We start from the raw sequence: 19,247 nt of genomic DNA, 5'->3' as shown, positions 1-19,247 counted from the left end.
AAGATCTGATGTGATTCGTAAAAAGACCAATTAGTGGCAAAATGATCATAATTTAGCTTACTGTGTAGACACAGCCATAGAACTATATATAAACAGGACACACAGAGCTGTTATATACCATTCCTGGCCGGAAAACATACCTTACAGAGCACACAGTTCCATGTGGGTACTGTTAAAAGAGGTATGTTAGTGCTGTGCTATATCAAAACCCTGCACACACCCATGTGGGTCTCCAGGCACAGGAATGAAGAACACTGACCAGTCTATCATAATTTAGTTTGGCAAATAAACCAAAAGGGATATATCCCTTTAAGAAGCCCCCACCATTCTATAACAGGGGGAGCGTGAGTAAAACACTGGAACAGCGACAAAAAAAAAAACGATCACCAACAGACGGTTTCAAGCTCCCCGCGACGGCAGCAGCCCCTGTTCGGATCGGCAATGTTGAGGATGGATGTAGCCTGCTAGAAAAAAAAGACACCGGGGCACAGTGAGAGAGAACACTACTGCTGTGTAGCTATGGAGATCGTAAGTGGTCGCTTTCTTTGACAGGTGTCGGAACCGGACTGAATAAAAAGTATCGAAACCAGCTTCAAGGATGTACGCCAAGGGGAAAGGTGCTGTTGTGCCCTCAGATAACCAAGCAAGAGAAAAGTAAGTGGGAATAGTGCAATGTCACAAAAACACTAGCTAGAGACACTAATGCTAGGATATCTACTGTTATCTCCAACGCTCACATACACCACCTCGCTTGTTGTCATAGGGTGCAGAATAGGATACGATATGCTCTCCGTAGTTTTGCTTTGTTTTTCAGGTTGTTTTCTTGCATCAGTGAAGTCTTGTAGCCCTCACTAACAAGCAATCAGTTATTAGGGGTTGATTGCTAGCCTAGCTAACGTTAGCTTACTACTAAGGTATCCATTCCTACTAGTTTCATTCTCATCCGGTACAGCATAATAACTTAATGCATGACGTTGGAGATATTAAACAACATTGGCAAATTCGTTTGTTTTAAAACTGTCTGTGCAATATGTTGCATTTTAGAATTGAGTGGAAAAGAGCATCCCTACCTCTCTGGGTATTGGGAACAATGCATTCGTGAAGATGCTTGTGTGTTTCAGGAAGCCTGTGATTAGTTTATGGTGAAATAACGTAGCCGACTGATAGCTTTTACAAAGTTGAAACCAATGTAACCGGTTTTGTTGCAATGTAACAAAGGAGTGTCCAACGTTCCAAAAAGGAACTATTCGAACTCACTCTACAGTGTATGAATGTGTACCTTCATACGCGAGTTACTGCTAGGTAGGCTAGGAGCTAGCTAGCGGCAAGTATGACAACTTTGTGTCCAAACAGTTTGTTTAGCCCGTATTAAAGAGTAAAATACGTCTCCTTTTATAAAACGAGGGTTTCTGTAATTTTAAAATTGGCCACTATGCTGAGCATTTAGCCGAATAGTTGAGTTAAACTCTAGGCAGTGTGCTAGCTCAGTTAGCGGTAGCTTACCTATCCCTTTGTCTGCTAGCTACGGGTGCCGTTTTGTCTGTGAAGGATGCTGTTCCACTGGACTGGCTGCTAGTACGACAGAAACGTTCTTATCCACCTAGTGCTACTGTGTTGCATTTATGTTTAGTTCCTGAACATGCTTGTCTCTCAACATGTGTTATTTGGTTTCTAAAGAGATTTATTTTATTTTTTTGTTATGACCTGCAGAACCAGATACTCAAAATTATGCACCGTGAACAACACAACTACTAGGCTATTCATACTGATTTATTTGAACTTTACTGACAAGCTGTCGTTGGCTCTTTTTTCCCTGTTTCTTTCCAAATGTCAACAAAGCCAATACCTCATTATTTGTCCATGCTTTTCCTCACACTTCAGTCCATATTTCAATAAAAATGGTTCTAAGCCTTGTCCCTTAGATGTGCAAATAAATTGTCAAAACATTTGTCTGCTCCTTATGTCTATGTCGCTGCTGTGCTTGAAAATATTATGTTAATCTCTACAATCTAGCCTAACTGATTTTATGAATCAACCTCAGCACTTGAGCTCTCGGCAGACCATAGCTTTGCTCAGAAGGCAAACTTTTGTTGATTTTCCTCCCCTCTGTCTCTATTCTTCTGCCTCCTCACCTCCCTTCCCTCTCCTCCTCTGTCTCCTCTCCTTTCTTCCCCTCCTCTCCAATGCTCAGTTCTCCCTTCCTCCCTTCCAAGTCCTCATCTCCCTCTTCTGTGTTGAATTATTGAGTGTCTGACTGAAGCGGTTGCTCTGTGCTGTGAGTTGGAGTGGTGTGTGCGGTCGCTCTGAGCTAGAATAATGTGTGTGTTTTTCGGTCTGTGAGAAGGGGGGAGAGAGAGTGTGTGTCGGTGGGCTGGCTTATCCCTGTTTAAAGAGGGGTTTTGTCTGCAGCCGCAGGCAGAATGTCAGGTATACTGGTGGTGAACATCAGGAGGGAAGTTTGTGTGAGAGAAAGGGACTGAGGGAGGCGTGAGCTGTCCCTTTGCTGACTGAGTAATGCGTGTGTGCAGAGACACTACCTTCCCATCAAAACATCTCCCAGTGTTGCAGCTCAAGAAACTCTCTTCCTCTCAATGCGTGAGCTTAAATAATGCAGCAGACCAGGTGCACATAGCCCCCCCACCCCGCGCACACACAGACAGGCCTCCCATCACACATAAACATTTCATCAGTGCCCTTGTGGGGGAGATCAGTAGTTTCTGTTAACCGTAGCCTTCTGTAAACGGTCAGGAGAAGACATGGTGTGTATGTGCGAGAGTAGACCGACACTAACTAAAGTCAGTGGTGTAATGGAGGGTAAAATCAGTTTACCCACCATGCATCCCACTTCTGGCTTGCCTCTGAAGCTAAGCAGAGACACTCTTTCCTCTGGTCTAAAAAAAAAATTCCAATGCCCCAGGGCAGTGATTGGGGACGTTACCCTGTGTAGAGTGCCGTCTTTCGGGTGGGATGTTAAGTGTCCTGACTGTGGCCACTAAAAGATCCCATGGCACGTAGCATGAGAGAAGGGGTGTTAACCCTGGTGTTCTGGAAAATGCATTGAAAGTATAGGCAGTTTAACTTCATTCACTGTGACCGCTGATCAGTTTCCCCGCCTGTTAATTTTTTTGTTTTGTTTACCCCTACAGCACTGACTAAGGTTTGTGCTTGTGTGTGTGCCGAGAGACCCACACTAAACCAGCAGTCTCAAAGAGCTAAGTGACTTTCAAATCATTGACTGCCCTGTGCAGTGGTCACATTGGTCAGTTGTGAGAGGGAGGCCTAGCTGACCCAAGACAGACAGTAAACTCTACTACACCACCAGGCAGCCTCAGACGTGTGTGTGCGTGAACCACTACCTCTGACATCCTGGCTCATAAATCACAGGCTCACCTGTCTGAAGAGCTGCAACCTCACAATTGCCTCCTGCTCTTAAGAGGATTCCTACTCTTCTTTGGCAGTGTTTGTCCTGTCTCACCAGTTGTTTTATCTGTGATCACAGGGTGGGAACCCCCCTCAGTTATTTATGGTCCTGTGAGACAGCCCTTACGACTCACACATCAGACCTGGGTTCAAATAGATGTGTATTTTGTTATTTAAGTACTTATTTTCTGTGTATTTTCAAATAATGTGGGCCGACTCAACTACTTCTATTTTATTCACGAGCTGTTGCGTCTCAACTCATGGCAGGCACAACACAAACTTCAGATGATGAAAGGTCTAAGCTACAACATATGCAAATTAAAAATAAAATATGTTTTCATGAAATTATAAAATAGTTTGACAACCCTGTTTTTGTATGCACATTTAAAAAAAATAAAAAAAATAAAAAAAACTCAACCATTTCCAATGATGAAGACATGGCTGTCTCGTGGTCTCATGGTATGTAAAATGGGTCAACATTGAGCACCATAATCTCCTGGATGTTTTGTATTCAGGTGTAAGAAGTCACTTTCTGACCATTTGGGTCATGGTCTAATATGTATGTGAATTTAAAAAAAAAAAAAATTATACACATTTTCCAATTAAAGGGGATATGGTGAAAAAGTGATTCCATTTAAATGTATTTCCCCTATTTTCCAATACATGCCAATCCCTTCCAAATGTATTTCCCCACAGCATTCAAATATTCAACTACTAAAAATTGTCTGAATATTTACTTGAAATGTGAAGGTAATTAAGATACTTGCAATAGTCTTTTAACCCAGGTCTGACATGCACAGGGCCAGCTATAGCCAATTGGGGGCTCTAAATGAGATTTTATTGAGGCGGGCAAAACATTTGCGTGGACACTTGCCCATGGACACTTGCCCATGTGGTGTAGAAAGTGCTGCCATGATTACAAGTTTAGATTGGTAAATAAATTGTTAGCTGAAATTGAGAAATTGCTGATGCACAACCAAATTTCGAACTTGCACCTTGTGTATTCTACTACAATCGCAACAGTATGTTGAGACCCTGACTGAGTTCCCAAAAACAACCTAGCGGCCTGGGGCCCTAAGCGACTGCCTATGCCTGGAGCTGGCCCTGCTCACACGGTCAGCCTTGTTGTTCTAGTAGGTTTGTGTAATCCTCATCCAGATCTTTGCTAATGCTAACTCCCATGGCTTTTTCTATAGTTTTGCTAATGCAATGTCCTGTTCTGTGTTGCAGGTTAGCGCTGTACGTATATGAGTACCTGCTGCATGTAGGAGCACAGAAGTCTGCACAGACCTTCTTGTCGGAGGTAAGACGCACACACTTTTCTGTCCTACTTTGCTCCTTCCCATTAAGGGACTAGAGTGAGACAGTGGGAGAACGGTAGACTGACTGAGAGGAAAAGAGAGGGAGACTGAGGTAGAGATGTGGACAGGTAGCGGTAGCCTAGATGGAGGCAGTGGTAGAGGGAGACCGCGAGAGGGAAGGACTGTGTTGACGAAGAGTTAGAACGAGGTGTAACTATCTCAGAGGGCATTGACTGAGAGGTAGGAAAAGGAGGCGAGCGGGAGAGAGAGCGTGGTCGAGAAAGAGGGACAGCATCGACTTGCTGAGACAGACTGATTATGTGTTCTTAACCTCTAGGCCAGGGGTGTCAAACTCATTCCACGGGGGGCCGAGTGTCTAAGGGATTTTAGTTTTTCCTTTCAATTAAGACCTAGACAACCAGGTGAGGGGAGTTCTTCACTAATCAGTGACCTTAATTCATTATTCGAGTACAAAGGAGGCGTGAAAACCCGCAGACGCTCAGCCATCAGTGGAACGAGTTTCACATGTACTCTAGACACACATCCACCCTGACAGTCTCCTCTCCTGCTGAGTTTAGAACTAGACATCATGTTGCTTTCTCTCTTTCAGATACGATGGGAAAAGAATATTACGTTAGGGGAGCCTCCTGGATTCCTGCACTCGTGGTGGTGGTGAGTATCTCGGCCCCTTGCATCTTCTTGTGTTCACACGTTTGTGTATTCCATTAGAATATCATTTACATTCAGATGCATGCAGTTGAAGTCAGAAGTTTACATGCACTTAGGTTGGAGTCATTAAAACTCCCTTTTCAACCACTCCACAAATGTCTTGTTTATAATAAACTATAGTTTTGGCAAGTCAGTTAGGACATCTACTTTGCACAAGTAATTTTTCCAACAATTGTTTACAGAAAGATGATTTATCTTATAATTCACTGTATCACAATTCCAATGGGTCAGAAGTTTACATACACTATGTTGACTGTGCCTTTAAACAGCTTGGAGAATTCCAGAAAATGATGTAATGGCGTTAGAAGCTTCTGATAGGCTAATTGACATAATTTGAGTCAATTGGCAGTGTACCTGTGGATGTATTTCAAGGCCTACCTTCAAACTCTGTGCCTCTTGCTTGACATCATGGGGAAATCAAAAGTAATCAGCCAAGACTTCAGAAAAGCAATTGTAGACCTCCACAAGTCTGGTTCATCCTTGGGAGCAATTTCCAAACACCTGAGGTACCACGTTCATCTGTACAAACAATAGTACGCAAGTATAAACACCATGGGACCACGCAGCCGTCATACTGTCTCCTAGAGATGAAAGCACTTTGGTGCGAAAAGTGCAAATCAATCCCAGAACAACAGCAAAGGTGAAGATGCTGGAGGAAATGGGTACAAAAGTAAATATCCACAGTAAAATGAGTCCTACATCGACACAACCTGAAAGGCCGCTCAGCAGGGAAGAAGCCACTGCTCCAAAACCGCCACAAAAAAGCCAGACTACGGTTTGCGACTGCACATGGGGACAAATATCGCACTTTTTGGAGAAATGTCGTCTGGTCCGATGAAACAAAAATAGAACTGTTTGGCCATATGACCATAGATCTGTTTGAAGGAAAAAGGGTGAGGCTTACAAGCCAAAGAACACCATCCCAACCGTGAAGCACGGGGGTGGCAGCATCATGTTGTGGGGGTGCTTTGCTAAGGGAGGGACTGGTGCACTACACAAAATAAATGGCATCCTGGGGAGGGAAAATTATGTGGATATATTGAACATCAGTCAGGAAGTTGAAGCTTGGTGTCAAATGGGTCTTCCAAATGGACAATGACCCCAAGCATATTTCCAGTTGTGACAAAATGGCTTGGAGTGGCCATCACAAAGCCTTGACCTCAATCCTATAGAACATTTGTGGGCAGAACTGGAAAAAGTGTGCGTGAGCAAGGAGGCCTACAAACCTGACTCTGTTACACCAGCTCTGTCAGGGGGAATGGGCCAACATTCACTCAACTTATTGTGGGACGCTTGTGGAAGGCTACCTGAAACGTTTGACCCAAGTTAAACAAGTTAAGGCAATGCTACCAAATACTAATTGACTACATGTAAACTTCTGACCCACTGGGAATGTGATGAAAGAAATAAAAGCTGAAATAAATTCTCTCCTATTATTCTGACATTTCACATTCTTAAAATAAAGTGGTGATCCTAACTGACCTAAGACAGGGACTTTTTACTAGGATTAAATGTCAGGAATTGTGAAAAATGTAGTTTAAATGTATTTGGCTAGGGTGTATGTAAAACTTTCGAATTCAACTGTACGTGTGAGTGAGAGAGCGCACATGTCTGTGTGATAGATGGCAAGTGAGAGTAGTATGGTGAATAACTGATGTAGTGTATATAGATGTCGGTGGAACGCAGACGTTCCATTGACCAGGTTGGCACATGTTCTAAGAATGTGGACATTTCAACAATAGCCTAAATGTAGACTAATTTAGCTGGGGGGGCAAGGAATCTTTCCCCCACGGTCCTTCATGCGTTTCTATGGCAATTCAAATGCTTTGGTGGCATTCGATTGACCACTTTACCCGCCTCTATTGGCTCATCAGGTGCTTCCTGACATGAACCCTCTTCCTCCATTTCCCGTTGCAGTGTATTCTGGGATTTGTATTGCGCTGCGCCGGACAGACGGGAGAACTGCGAACACTCCAGCGAGGCCAAGGCCTTCCATGATTACGTGAGTGACAGGCCCAAGTGTGTGTTTGTGTGTCTTCGTCCCGCCTCTTCCCTTGGTGTGTGTCGGTACCGTCAGTGTGTGGAGATAATGGAATAGAGGTCTTAATCCAGTAATCCCAGCACTGGGCCGGGGCTAAGCCAGGGATTTGTGTGTGTGTTGCAGCCCTGGCATCCGGCCCAGAGCAAGGGGGCTTTCACATCCTCAGTGCCAGAGAGCTGGTTAACTGTGTGTGTGTTTTGTGTGCTCTGTTTTGTCTGCCTTGGCTGGCAACTGTTTGAGTGAAGTGCCAGTTTGTAAGTCTTGTGGACCAGATGGGCACTCAAACACACAAGGTGTGTGTCTATATCCATGTCTGGCATTCTGGCTGTGTCTATATCCACGTCTGGCATTCTGGCTGTGTCTATATCCACGGCTGGCATTCTGGCTGTGTCTATATCCACGGCTGGCATTCTGGCTGTGTCTATATCCACGGCTGGCATTCTGGCTGTGTCTGTATCCACGGCTGGCATTCTGGCTGTGTCTGTATCCACGGCTGGCATTCTGGCTGTGTCTGTATCCACGGCTGGCATTCTGGCTGTGTCTGTATCCACGGCTGGCATTCTGGCTGTGTCTGTATCCACGGCTGGCATTCTGGCTGTGTCTGTATCCACGGCTGGCATTCTGGCTGTGTCTGTATCCACGGCTGGCATTCTGGCTGTGTCTGTATCCACGGCTGGCATTCTGGCTGTGTCTGTATCCACGGCTGGCATTCTGGCTGTGTCTGTATCTTCTGGCTGGGTCTGTATCCACGGCTGGCATTCTGGCTGGGTCTGTATCCACGGCTGGCATTCTGGCTGTGTCTGTATCCACGGCTGGCATTCTGGCTGGGTCTGTATCCACGGCTGGCTATATCCACGGCTGGCATTCTGGCTGGGTCTGTATCCACGGCTGGCATTCTGGCTGGGTCTATATCCACGGCTGGCATTCTGGCTGGGTCTGTATCCACGGCTGGCATTCTGGCTGTGTCTGTATCCACGGCTGGCATTCTGGCTGTGTCTGTATCCACGGCTGGCATTCTGGCTGTGTCTGTATCCACGGCTGGCATTCTGGCTGGGTCTGTATCCACGGCTGGCATTCTGGCTGGGTCTGTATCCACGGCTGGCATTCTGGCTGGGTCTGTATCCACGGCTGGCATTCTGGCTGGGTCTGTATCCACGGCTGGCATGCTGGCTGGGTCTGTATCCACGGCTGGCATTCTGGCTGGGTCTATATCCACGTCTGGCAGGGGGCTCAGATATGCTGTTTTCTAAGTTCATAGATTTTTTTCCTCTGTTTTCCTAGAACTTTCTCTTTGCCTTCCTCCCTCCCTCTCTCATTTTGCCCCCTTCACTCTCATCTCTCTTTTTTTGAGGGGGGGATTACCACTCTTCTTTCCCCCCTTTATTTCCTATTTTCTCTCCCCTCCACTCTTTGGAGGGGAGGGGGGCTGGATAGATCAATTCCATTCAGTATCGGTGAGCCACATCATCACCCAATCAAATCATCAGTTTTTTGATTTGTGGATTAATTATTCATGGTGGTGGATTCCTATAGGCTGAGCCAGACATTAACCTTCCCCTTTGGTGCTTTGTGTGTGTGTGTATCCACGGCTGGCATGCTGGCTGGTCCCTGGCATGCTGGCTGGGTCATTTTGGGTCTATATCCCGTCTGGCATTCTGGCTGGGTCTATATCTCTGGCATCTCTCTTTTTTTGTTTTCCTAGGCCTTCCTCCCTCCCTCTCTCATTTTGGGGGGGGATGTGTGTGTTTACACGTATTTCTGTTTGTGTGGGTGATGGTCAACCATGTAGCTGTATTGATGTACAGTTTTGTCATTGATATTTAGGATTTATCTGTGTTTTGTCTATGTCAAGCAAGATGCCAGTAGCCTGGTTAGTGGTATTTCTATACGAACCGTGCCCTCTGGTATGATAGGTGGAGTTCTCACCATATTGCCTAGGGTGGCTAGGTCCTGGTTAGAGGTTGTTACGGAAAACTCGTCACTCTGTCTCTCTCCCCTACCTCTCTCTCTCTCTCTTTCTGAGAGGAGGATGCTAGAGGGACAGGGAGCAAAGGACTCGTCTCCATAGCAACAGCTTCGACTAACTACTGCAAGAGATGAGAGAGGGAGAAGGAGTGAGCAAAAGGAAGTGAGAGCAACGGGGAAGAACTGAGGCAGGTGAGGGAGGTTAGGGCCGAGGGAGGGGAGGTTAGGGCCGAGGGGAGGTTGGGGGGGATGGGAGGTTAGGTTGGGGCCGGGGGGTGGGAGGTTAGGTTGGGGCCGAGGGGGGATGGGAGGTTAGGTTGGGGCCGGGGGGGGGAGGTTAGGTTGGGGCCGAGGGGGGATGGGAGGTTAGGGCCAGGGCAGGGGAGGTTAGGGCCGAGGGGAGGTTAGGGGTTAGGGCCGTGGGAGGTTAGGGCCGTGGGAGGGAAGGGTGGAGGTTAGGGCCGAGGGGGGGGAGGTTAGGGCCGAGGCGGGGGGAGGTTAGGGCCGTGGGAGGGAAGGGGAGGTTAGGGCCGTGGAAGGGAGGTTAGGGCCGTGGGAGGCAGGGGAGGTTAGGGCTGAGGGGGGCAGGAGGTTAGGGAAGGGAGGTTAGGGCCGTGGGAGGGGAGGTTAGGGCCGTGGGAGGTTAGGGCCGAGGGTGGGGGGGGGGGGGTTAGGGCCGAAGGAGGGAAGGGAGGTGAGGGCCGTAGGAGGGAAGGGAGGTTAGGGCCGTGGGAGGGAGGGGAGGTTAGGGCCGAGGCAGGGGAGGTTAGTGCCGTGGGAGGGAAGGGGAGGTTAGTGCCGTGGGAGGGAAGGGGAGGTTAGGGCCGTGGGAGGGAAGGGGAGGTTAGGGCCGTGGGAGGGAGGGGAGGTTAGGGCCGTGGGAGGGAAGGGAAGGGGAGGTTAGTGCCGTGGGAGGGAAGGGGAGGTTAGTGCCGTGGGAGGCAAGGGGAGGTTAGGGCCGTGGGAGGGAGGGGAGATTAGGGCCGAGGGATGGAGGGAAGGGGAGATTAGGGCCGAGGGATGGAGGGAAGGGGAGGTTAAGGGAGGGAGGGAAGGTGAGGTTAGGGCCGAGGGAGGGAGAGGAGGGGAGGTGAGGGGAGGTGAGGTTAGGGCCGTGAAAGGGAGGGTAGGTTAGGGCCGTGGGAGGGAGGGGAGGTTAGGGCTGTGGGAGGGGAGGTTAGGGCTGTGGGAGGGAGGGAGGGGAGGTTAGGGCCGTAGGGGAGAGGGTGAGAAGGAGGAGTACAGATGTTTGGGGAGGGAGAGGGGTTTAAGGGGAATGAGCTGGATGGAAGAGAAGGAGCGAGATGGAGGGAGACCCAATGCATCTATTAGTGTGTGTGTGTGTGTGATTGTGTGCTTCATCTTTTAACGTGTGTGTGTTGCAGAGTGCGGCAGCAGCCCCCAGTCCTGTGATGGGGAATATGCCTCCTAATGATGGTATGCCAGGTGGACCCATGCCGCCTGGATTCTTCCAGGTAATACACCTCTTCATCCCTCTCTTCTGCTACCTCCCTCGTCCCCCCCACTTTACGCATAGTTAAACTTCCTCTTGTCATCCCTCCCTCCACTCCTCCAAGCATCTACACCATCCACTACTTTATTCCATCTCTTCCTACATCTCCTCACACTTTATCACCTCCCTCTCTCTCTCTCCACCTCCAATGATCCCACACTCCTCTTCTCTCGCTCTATATATATATATCTCACACACACACACACACACGGCCAGACAGTGTGATGGACAGCACTGGCATTTGGCAGCAGCGACGATAAGGTGGAACGGAGAGAGAGAGAGGGGCCTCAATGTGTTAGTTTCTGTGGCTACCACTTCATTGTTTGTCTAGAGAGCGAGAGAGTGTGGAAGAGAACTAGAGAGAGTGTGGAAGAGAACTAGAGAGAGTGTGGAAGAGAACTAGAGAGAGTGTGGAAGAGAACTAGAGAGAGTGTGGAAGAGAACTAGAGAGAGTGTGGAAGAGAACTAGAGAGAGTGTGGAAGAGAACTAGAGAGCGAGTGGAAGAGAACTGAGAGAGTGTGGAAGAGAACTAGAGAGAGTGTGGAAGAGAACTAGAGAGAGTGTGGAAGAGAACTAGAGAGAGTGTGGAAGAGAACTAGAGAGAGTGTGGAAGAGAACTAGAGAGAGTGTGGAAGAGAACTAGAGAGAGTGTGGAAGAGAACTAGAGAGAGTGTGGAAGAGAACTAGAGAGAGTGTGGAAGAGAACTAGAGAGAGTGTGGAAGAGAACTAGAGAGAGAGTGGAAGAGAACTAGAGAGAGCGAGTGGAAGAGAACTAGAGAGCGAGTGGAAGAGAACTAGAGAGCGAGTGGAAGAGAACTAGAGTGCGAGTGGAAGAGAACTAGAGTGCGAGTGGAAGAGAACTAGAGTGCGAGTGGAAGAGAACTAGAGTGCGAGTGGAAGAGAACTAGAGAGAGCGAGTGGAAGAGAACTAGAGAGAGCGAGTGGAAGAGAACTAGAGAGAGCGAGTGGAAGAGAACTAGAGAGAGCGAGTGGAAGAGAACTAGAGAGAGCGAGTGGAAGAGAACTAGAGAGAGCGAGTGGAAGAGAACTAGAGAGAGCGAGTGGAAGAGAACTAGAGAGAGCGAGTGGAAGAGAACTAGAGAGCGAGTGGAAGAGAACTAGAGTGCGAGTGGAAGAGAACTAGAGTGCGAGTGGAAGAGAACTAGAGTGCGAGTGGAAGAGAACTAGAGTGCGAGTGGAAGAGAACTAGAGTGCGAGTGGAAGAGAACTAGAGTGCGAGTGGAAGAGAACTAGAGAGCGAGTGGAAGAGAACTAGAGAGCGAGTGGAAGAGAACTAGAGTGCGAGTGGAAGAGAACTAGAGTGCGAGTGGAAGAGAACTAGAGTGCGAGTGGAAGAGAACTAGAGAGCTGGAATGAAATAATGGAAGGGAGGAAGTAGGTGAGAGTGGGAGATGGCAAGAGTAGTGAGAGAGCGAGAAAAGAGAGGAGAGGCACGGAAGTGCTATTTATAACACAAGTGAGGGAGGAGGGTGTGTGTGCCTGTGTTGTCCTTTATGTACAAGTGGCCTTATCATTAGCAAGAGCTGCTTGCTGCCAATATGCCTGTGTTGCTATTATCGTGTGTGTTTTGGTGTTTTGTTCGCCAATAATAATTTTAAAAAATAGAAGATGCACACAACTCCCAAAACAAACCTGAAGTCATACATGCAGTCTCTGCAGTTCGTCAGTCTAGTTGCATGTCCTGATGTTGAACAGTGTGGGATGGACGGTGACCAACCATGCTGTAGGCTCCTTTGATCCACTCGTTCTGAGCTGTGCGTTTTAGCTGTGTCAACATTGCCCTCTAGTGGTGAAGACACCCTCTTACCATGGATTAGGAAAAACGGCCTCCTCTCCGTGTTCTGATTAGCTACTGCCTAGCTTCTCTGCCACATCCCATCCCTTGCTCCAGAAGGTGTAATTGTGTTAGCTCCTCCCTCTCTCTGATGTCACTCTTCCCATCTCTCAGGGTCCGCCAGGCTCCCAGCAGTCTCCTCACGCACAGCCCCCCCACGGCATGGGACCACATGGACAGGTAACACACACACACACAGAGAGAGAGAGAGATTAATAATTGACTCTCTCCTCTGGAGCTGTTCTGGGGGAGGGAGCTTTAGCCTCCACACAGACACACTCCACCAACACCTCATCAATAAAACAAGAGGGGCCACTGTGGACCAACACACTGAGCATGTGCACAGGACAGACAAAACCCACACACTGATCTACATGTAAGGCTAAGGGAGGAGAGCAAATCCTCTGTAAAATACCTTGTTAATGAGCCGGCTCAATGTTTTAGTGTTCTGTGTTCTCACCCTCCCTTCCTCATCCTCCATTCACACTCTGTCCATCATCTGTCTGCTCTGCTCCTTTTCAGTCAGAATGACAAACTCTCTCTCTCGGTCTCTCTCAGCCTTTCATGTCGCCACGGTTTCCAGGTGGACCCCGCCCCTCACTCCGAATGCCAAATCAGGTATGGACCACACGCTCACCTATACAGCTGAACATGCACTTCCAGGTAGGTATGTGCTGGTGGTCCATACTCACCATCGCCCCTTCTCTCGTCCATCTGTTTCCCTCAGCCTCCCGGGGGAATCCCTGGTTCTCAGCCTCTCCTGCCAAATAGCATGGACCCCACCAGACCACAAGGTGTGTGTATACATTATTCATGCTTGTGTTTTTATGGAAGCTTGCAGTTTTTCCAAGTGTCGTTCCTCTGAGAATGCCGGTGCCCCCAGGACCTTACAGATCTAGGGGTCATCTGGGTGGAAGATAGGATAGTGTGGGTCTCGGTGTGTATTTTGGCTTGAGATTACAGGTTCAAATTAGAGATTACCATTTAACCTAACAGGGGTCCCAGTTAATGAGATTAGAGGAGAGTTTAGTCTGTTGCCTGCCATTAACCCTGCCTTCCTGGTTCAGACTGGCCATATGTGGATTAGGTGTGGAGGTGACCATTTCATTGGATAAAAGCGTTTGCTAAGTGAATCGAATTATCCATTAGACCATCACATAGTATCTTTATGTTAACTACCAGTGTGTGTTGGTGTTAAGACTGTGTTCTTGTCATCTTTTCTCCTGTAGGACATCCTAATATGGGCGGGCCAATGAGAATGAACGTTCCACGAGGAATGGGGCCCATGGGTCCACAGGTAAGTGTACACACACACACACACACACACACACACACACTCTATAGTTTTGACACTGTATCTCTTCTCTCTATGTAGAACTACGGGGGTATGAGACCCCCTCCTAACTCCATGGGTGGTCCTATGCCTGGGATGAACATGTAAGTGTTCCCTCCATAGGGAGAAATACAGTCTATCCCATAGCACCAGCTTCATGGTTGAATATCGAAGGCCCCGACATCATCATGAATGTTGAACTGTTGTTTTCTTGGTTTCTGGCAGTGTTTCCTATACTTACAGTTTGTCTCTGTCTCTCAGGGGACCTGGTGGTAGAGGGCCGTGGCCTGGTCCCAATGCGAACTCAGTAAGTTGTTTCCTCCTCGCTCAATTTGTCATAGATTAGATTATTCATTTAAAAGGATTGTTATTATTTTAACATGTTGCCTGAAAAGGTACTACACTGACCTCACGTTGCTGGAGGAAAGAACTACTGGTTAGTTGAGTCTCTCCCGGCGGTAACTATGATCCCCCCCCTAACCTCTATATTCCCTTCTCTCATCACAGATACAATACTCCTCCTCATCTCCCGGCCACTATGTGGTGAGTAGCCAACCGTCAGCGTTTTCAATAACTGTTCCTTAGCTGTGGAAATGGGAAATTGTGTGCACTGTTCTTATTGACCTTTTTGAAATGTTTCCCAGGGTCCTCCAGGAGGAGGGGGGCCGCCCGGAACTCCCATCATGCCCAGCCCAGGTGGTGCGTCTCTTAAATAAGCCCCCCCCCAATATCAGTACTATATTTAGACACTGTGTGTTGCCTCTCTCTGTGTGTACTAATGTTATGCTATTGTGTTGGTCTCCCCCAGACTCCAACAACTCCAGTGAAAACATCTACACTATGATGAACCCTATAGGACCAGGAGGAAACAGACCCAACGTGAGTCACATTACACGTCGTATTCCACCGCGTGATGTCACGCAGCGTGACACCACGACACAGTATGACTTTATCCTCCCGCTGATTAGATAGGGCAATAAAACCAGACTAAAGGTCCAGTCACTGAGACATCTTTATGTTGTGTGTGTGTCTCTCCCAGTTCCCTATGGGCCCGGGGCCTGATGGACCGATGGGAGCTATGGGAGCCATGGAACCTCACCACATGAATGGCTCACTAGGTGGGTGACAGGGTTATGAACACCTGTTATAATGCAGTCGTAAGGGTGACATAATGTTCAGTGCATGGATTGAACTGTTTTGAATCTCATCTCTCTCAGGCTCTGGGGACATGGACGGGTTGCCAAAGGTGAATATAAATCCCCTTTTCTACAACATTTGACTTGAATCGCTCAAACCGACAGAGTTTACAGTCAAAGGGACATGTCAAGGTGCTGCTGGTCAAATAACTTGTGGTAAGACATGTAGAGTTATCGTACTCTCTATCTATCTATCCAGAACTCTCCTAACAACATGGGGGGTATGAGCAACCCTCCCGGGACGCCGCGGGACGATGGAGAGATGGGTGGAAACTTCCTCAACCCATTCCAAAGTGAAAGTGTGAGTACTGCTGGCCGATGACCCCTGACCCTTGTACCTTGACCCCACAAGAACCAGGGTGGGTGACCTGGTATGTAATGTTGTAGTGTTTACATTTTTCGCTCATGTCTACCCCCCTTCTTTTTCTCTTCACAGTATTCACCCAACATGACGATGAGTGTGTAATTTTAATTTCTTTATTTTTGTATTTTCTTTTGGTTATTTTATTTTTGTACCTTTCCACATGGATTTTCCCAACCCCTCACCTTGGATCGGACTCATTTTGCCTTTCCCACCTCACCTCACCCTCACCCCCCCCCGGAACTCTCGCCGCTACCCAGGCTTCTAGGACAGCCCTGGGGCATGCTGGGCCTCTAGTGAAGGCGGAGCTTTCCGACGCTGTCTGTGGCATAGACAGGAAACAGAGACACAGGAAGTCCCTACTCTCTAACCCCGCCCCCTGCCTCTCTGACTTCTTGTCAGGGTCTGGACAATGAGAGAGGGGATGATGGAGAGACTGGATAACATGGACACCCTTCAGGACACAGCATGGTAGGGTTCTGTCAGTAGCTGTCTGGAAGCTCGACAAACATTACATTGGCATTCGCTTTTATTTTGATGTTTTTATTTGTTTCTAATGGATACAGGGGCGGAACAGGATCTCGAATGATCCCCTTTTCCCTATGTAGTGCACTACTTTAGAGGAATAGGGTGTCATTTGAGACCTAGACATGGAAGTGTCACCCCCCTCTTGTAAACTCTGTGTACATTTAAAACACAAGTGTTGTGATGTTTTCCATTACTCTGTATGTAATGTATTATTGCTATTCTTTTATAATATTTTATTGTTCTGATTAATAATATTGTTATGATGATTCTGGTTATTTTAAAATGTAGGATTTAATTTCTGGAGTTTTTGTTATTGTTGAAAGGACACACACACTGATGACCTCTTCGTTAGTAACTTCACAGGATGGTGAACCTTCGCTAGTCTCCTAAAATCCCACAGGATATACACGATCTACTGCCCCCTCTTTGCCCAGTCAGAGGGCAGCACCTTGGTCCATCATGGTACTTTAAATTGTATTCCCATAGTAATGTCCCTCTCCAGTGACCCTGAACATGCAGAGGATGCACAGTTGTATTTATTTGTTTAATTTTCCATTGAGACCGGTTCTATCTACACACTCCGGAATCACTCTGCACCAATCAGCATCCATCTCCTAGAGGAAGACATCTTGGAAGTGTCTGGTTTTTGTTTTGATTGTCTTTTTTACCCAGAGGGCAGTTCTGACCTTCTGTGAAATTATTCTGATTGGATGCTCAAAGGACTCTTGTAACAGAGCTGAGCCAATCAGTAGGCGGTTTGGCAGTTGCCATGGTAACTGCCTGTTAAGCTCCCCCAAAAGGACAACATTTGTCCTTACACACAACCACCCAGTCGGCCTACCTACGCCACCCCCCTCCCCAACCACCCAGTCGGGCTACCTACTCCACCCCCCTCCCCAACCACCCAGTCGGCCTACCTACGCCACCCCCTCCCCAACCACCCAGCCGGCCTACCTGCGCCACCCCCTCCCCAGCCGGCCTACCTGCGCCACCCCCCTCCCCAGCCGGCCTACCTGCGCCACCCCCTCCCCAGCCGGCCTACCTGCGCCACCCCCCCCCAGCCGGCCTACCTGCGCCACCCCCTCCCCAGCCGGCCTACCTGCGCCACCCCCTCCCCAGCCGGCCTACCTGCGCCACCCCCTCCCCAGCCGGCCTACCTGCGCCACCCCCTCCCCAGCCGGCCTACCTGCGCCCTGCGCCACCCCCTCCCCAGCCGGCCTCCCCTGCGCCACCCCCTCCCCAGTCGGCCTACCTCCCCAGCGCCACCCCCCCCCTCCCCAACCACCAAGTCGGCCTACCTGCGCCACCCCCTCCCCAACCACCAAGTCGGCCTACCTACGCCACCCCCCTCCCCAACCACCAAGTCGGCCCACCCCCCTCCCCAACCACCAAGTACGCCCCCCCCTCCCCAACCACCCAGTCGGCCTACCTACGCCACCCCCTCCCCAACCACCCAGTCGGCCTACCTACGCCACCCCCCTCCCCAACCACCCAGTCGGCCTACCTACGCCACCCCCCTCCCCAACCACCTCTCTCTACTTTTGTGATGTCTCCATCTGTCTTTTGGTTTGTTGTAAATACTGTAAAGTGAATTTTGATATCATGACATGTTTTGATATTTCCGTCACAACCAATGACTGATGAGAAACTACTTGATTCTGACCAACTGGGTATGAAAAGAGACTGTGTGTTTTTACAGTAGCTCACTGTTTATCTCTGACACAACTAGGACCAGGAGCAACCCTCTATATTGCATCATTACTTAGGGAGCTACATCTAACGTTAAGAGTCCAGAGTATTTCCTGGCCAGGTCAAGCTTTTAGGGAAATCTCCTGTCCCTAGTAACGATAGATGAAAAGAAAATAAGGTTTATTAGGGATTTGTTTTCTGTATTTGAATTGAGAAAGGATGTAAAAACGCAGGTTCTTAATGATATGAAGAGTGTTAAGGGGGGCTTCTGGTGTATTTTGACATACTGCTGTATAGGTTCAACTCTGAACCATATTCACTAAGGGCAAATATTAAATGCACCCAATTCCCTATATTGTGCCCTACTGAAGCCAAAAGTAGTGCACTACATAGGGAATAGGGTGCCATTTAGGATGTGCCCTAGTTGGCACCAGTGCAAAGTGTTTCTGTTATTGTTGGAAGAGGATAATTCTAGGAAAACAAAAACCGTGAAACTGTTTCTGTTTCTAAAATGTGAGATATATTTACTTACCATAACTAGGGCTGTGACTTTTTTTTATGTGCCCTTGTCAGTGGAGGCTGCTGAGGGGAGGATGGCTCATAATGTCTGGAATGGAGTGTGGAACTACGTTTGCTCTGTCCGATAACATCTCACTGATTCTGCTCCAGCCATTACCACAAGCCTGCCGTCCCCAATTAAGGTGTCCCACCGACCTCCTGTGGTCCTTGTCTTTTCATGTGCTCAGGAAAAACTCATGACCTTCATTTGACCTTTCTGCTCTGCCCATACCGATCGAGGACTCATCTTTATATCGGTGACAGCATGGGCAGTGCCATTGCGGCTACAACCCATAAGAATCCCCATCCAGTTGCCTACTTTAATATGGTGGAAGCCCTCAATGGTGCTGCCCATGCTAACACAGCATTTTGGCCTCTATCATTCTCTAGGGCTCTACCTGACCATGTGACCTGTTCAAGCAAAACCTCCTGGCCCTAGTTCTTCCCTTTTGATCATGAGGTGTCAAACTCTGCACCCGTGCAAACGCCTCTCCTGTATGTAAAATCAACGTTGTCACATTGTTGGTCATTTCTGTGTTTCTATGGTGATGTGTAATACTGTTTCATTCTGGGAGGGTTGAAAGGAGGGGGGTACGGAGGGTAAGGAAACATGTTTCTGTTTCTTGGGGTTGTATCCATCTCGATAGTCTAAAGGAGCGTCTTCTCCTCTCCTTTCACCTGCGCTGATGTGAAAGAAGAGATGACGTGAGGAGAGGAAGCCACGTTGGACTGAGATGCAGACCATGTTTTTCTCTG

At 48.3% G+C, this 19,247-nt stretch overlaps 1 protein-coding gene across 2 annotated transcripts; it reads left to right on the top strand.

Moving 5' to 3' along the window:
* Positions 1-234: 234 nt before the first annotated feature.
* On the top strand, positions 235-17,107 carry LOC127916697 (single-stranded DNA-binding protein 3-like). Of its 2 annotated transcripts, none has more exons than XM_052499367.1 (18): positions 235-654; positions 4,651-4,723; positions 5,332-5,393; positions 7,368-7,452; positions 10,842-10,931; positions 12,941-13,006; positions 13,385-13,444; positions 13,554-13,620; positions 14,056-14,123; positions 14,202-14,263; positions 14,421-14,466; positions 14,667-14,702; positions 14,804-14,858; positions 14,968-15,038; positions 15,199-15,277; positions 15,377-15,405; positions 15,555-15,656; positions 15,977-17,107. In XM_052499367.1, the coding sequence occupies exons 1-18, from the start codon at positions 599-601 to the stop codon at positions 16,130-16,132; spliced, it is 1,263 nt and encodes a 420-aa protein (XP_052355327.1). In that variant the 5' UTR covers positions 235-598; the 3' UTR covers positions 16,133-17,107. The 2 variants fall into 2 exon arrangements, with proteins under 2 accessions (XP_052355327.1, XP_052355328.1); XM_052499368.1 differs by lacking the exon at positions 15,977-17,107 and adding an exon at positions 15,792-15,970 and having other exon boundaries at positions 326-654.
* Positions 17,108-19,247: the final 2,140 nt, after the last annotated feature.

Source organism: Oncorhynchus keta, chromosome 37 (genome assembly GCF_023373465.1).
Source record: "Oncorhynchus keta strain PuntledgeMale-10-30-2019 chromosome 37, Oket_V2, whole genome shotgun sequence".
NCBI lineage: Eukaryota > Metazoa > Chordata > Actinopteri > Salmoniformes > Salmonidae > Oncorhynchus > Oncorhynchus keta.
This window is presented reverse-complemented; position numbering and strand designations above follow the sequence as displayed.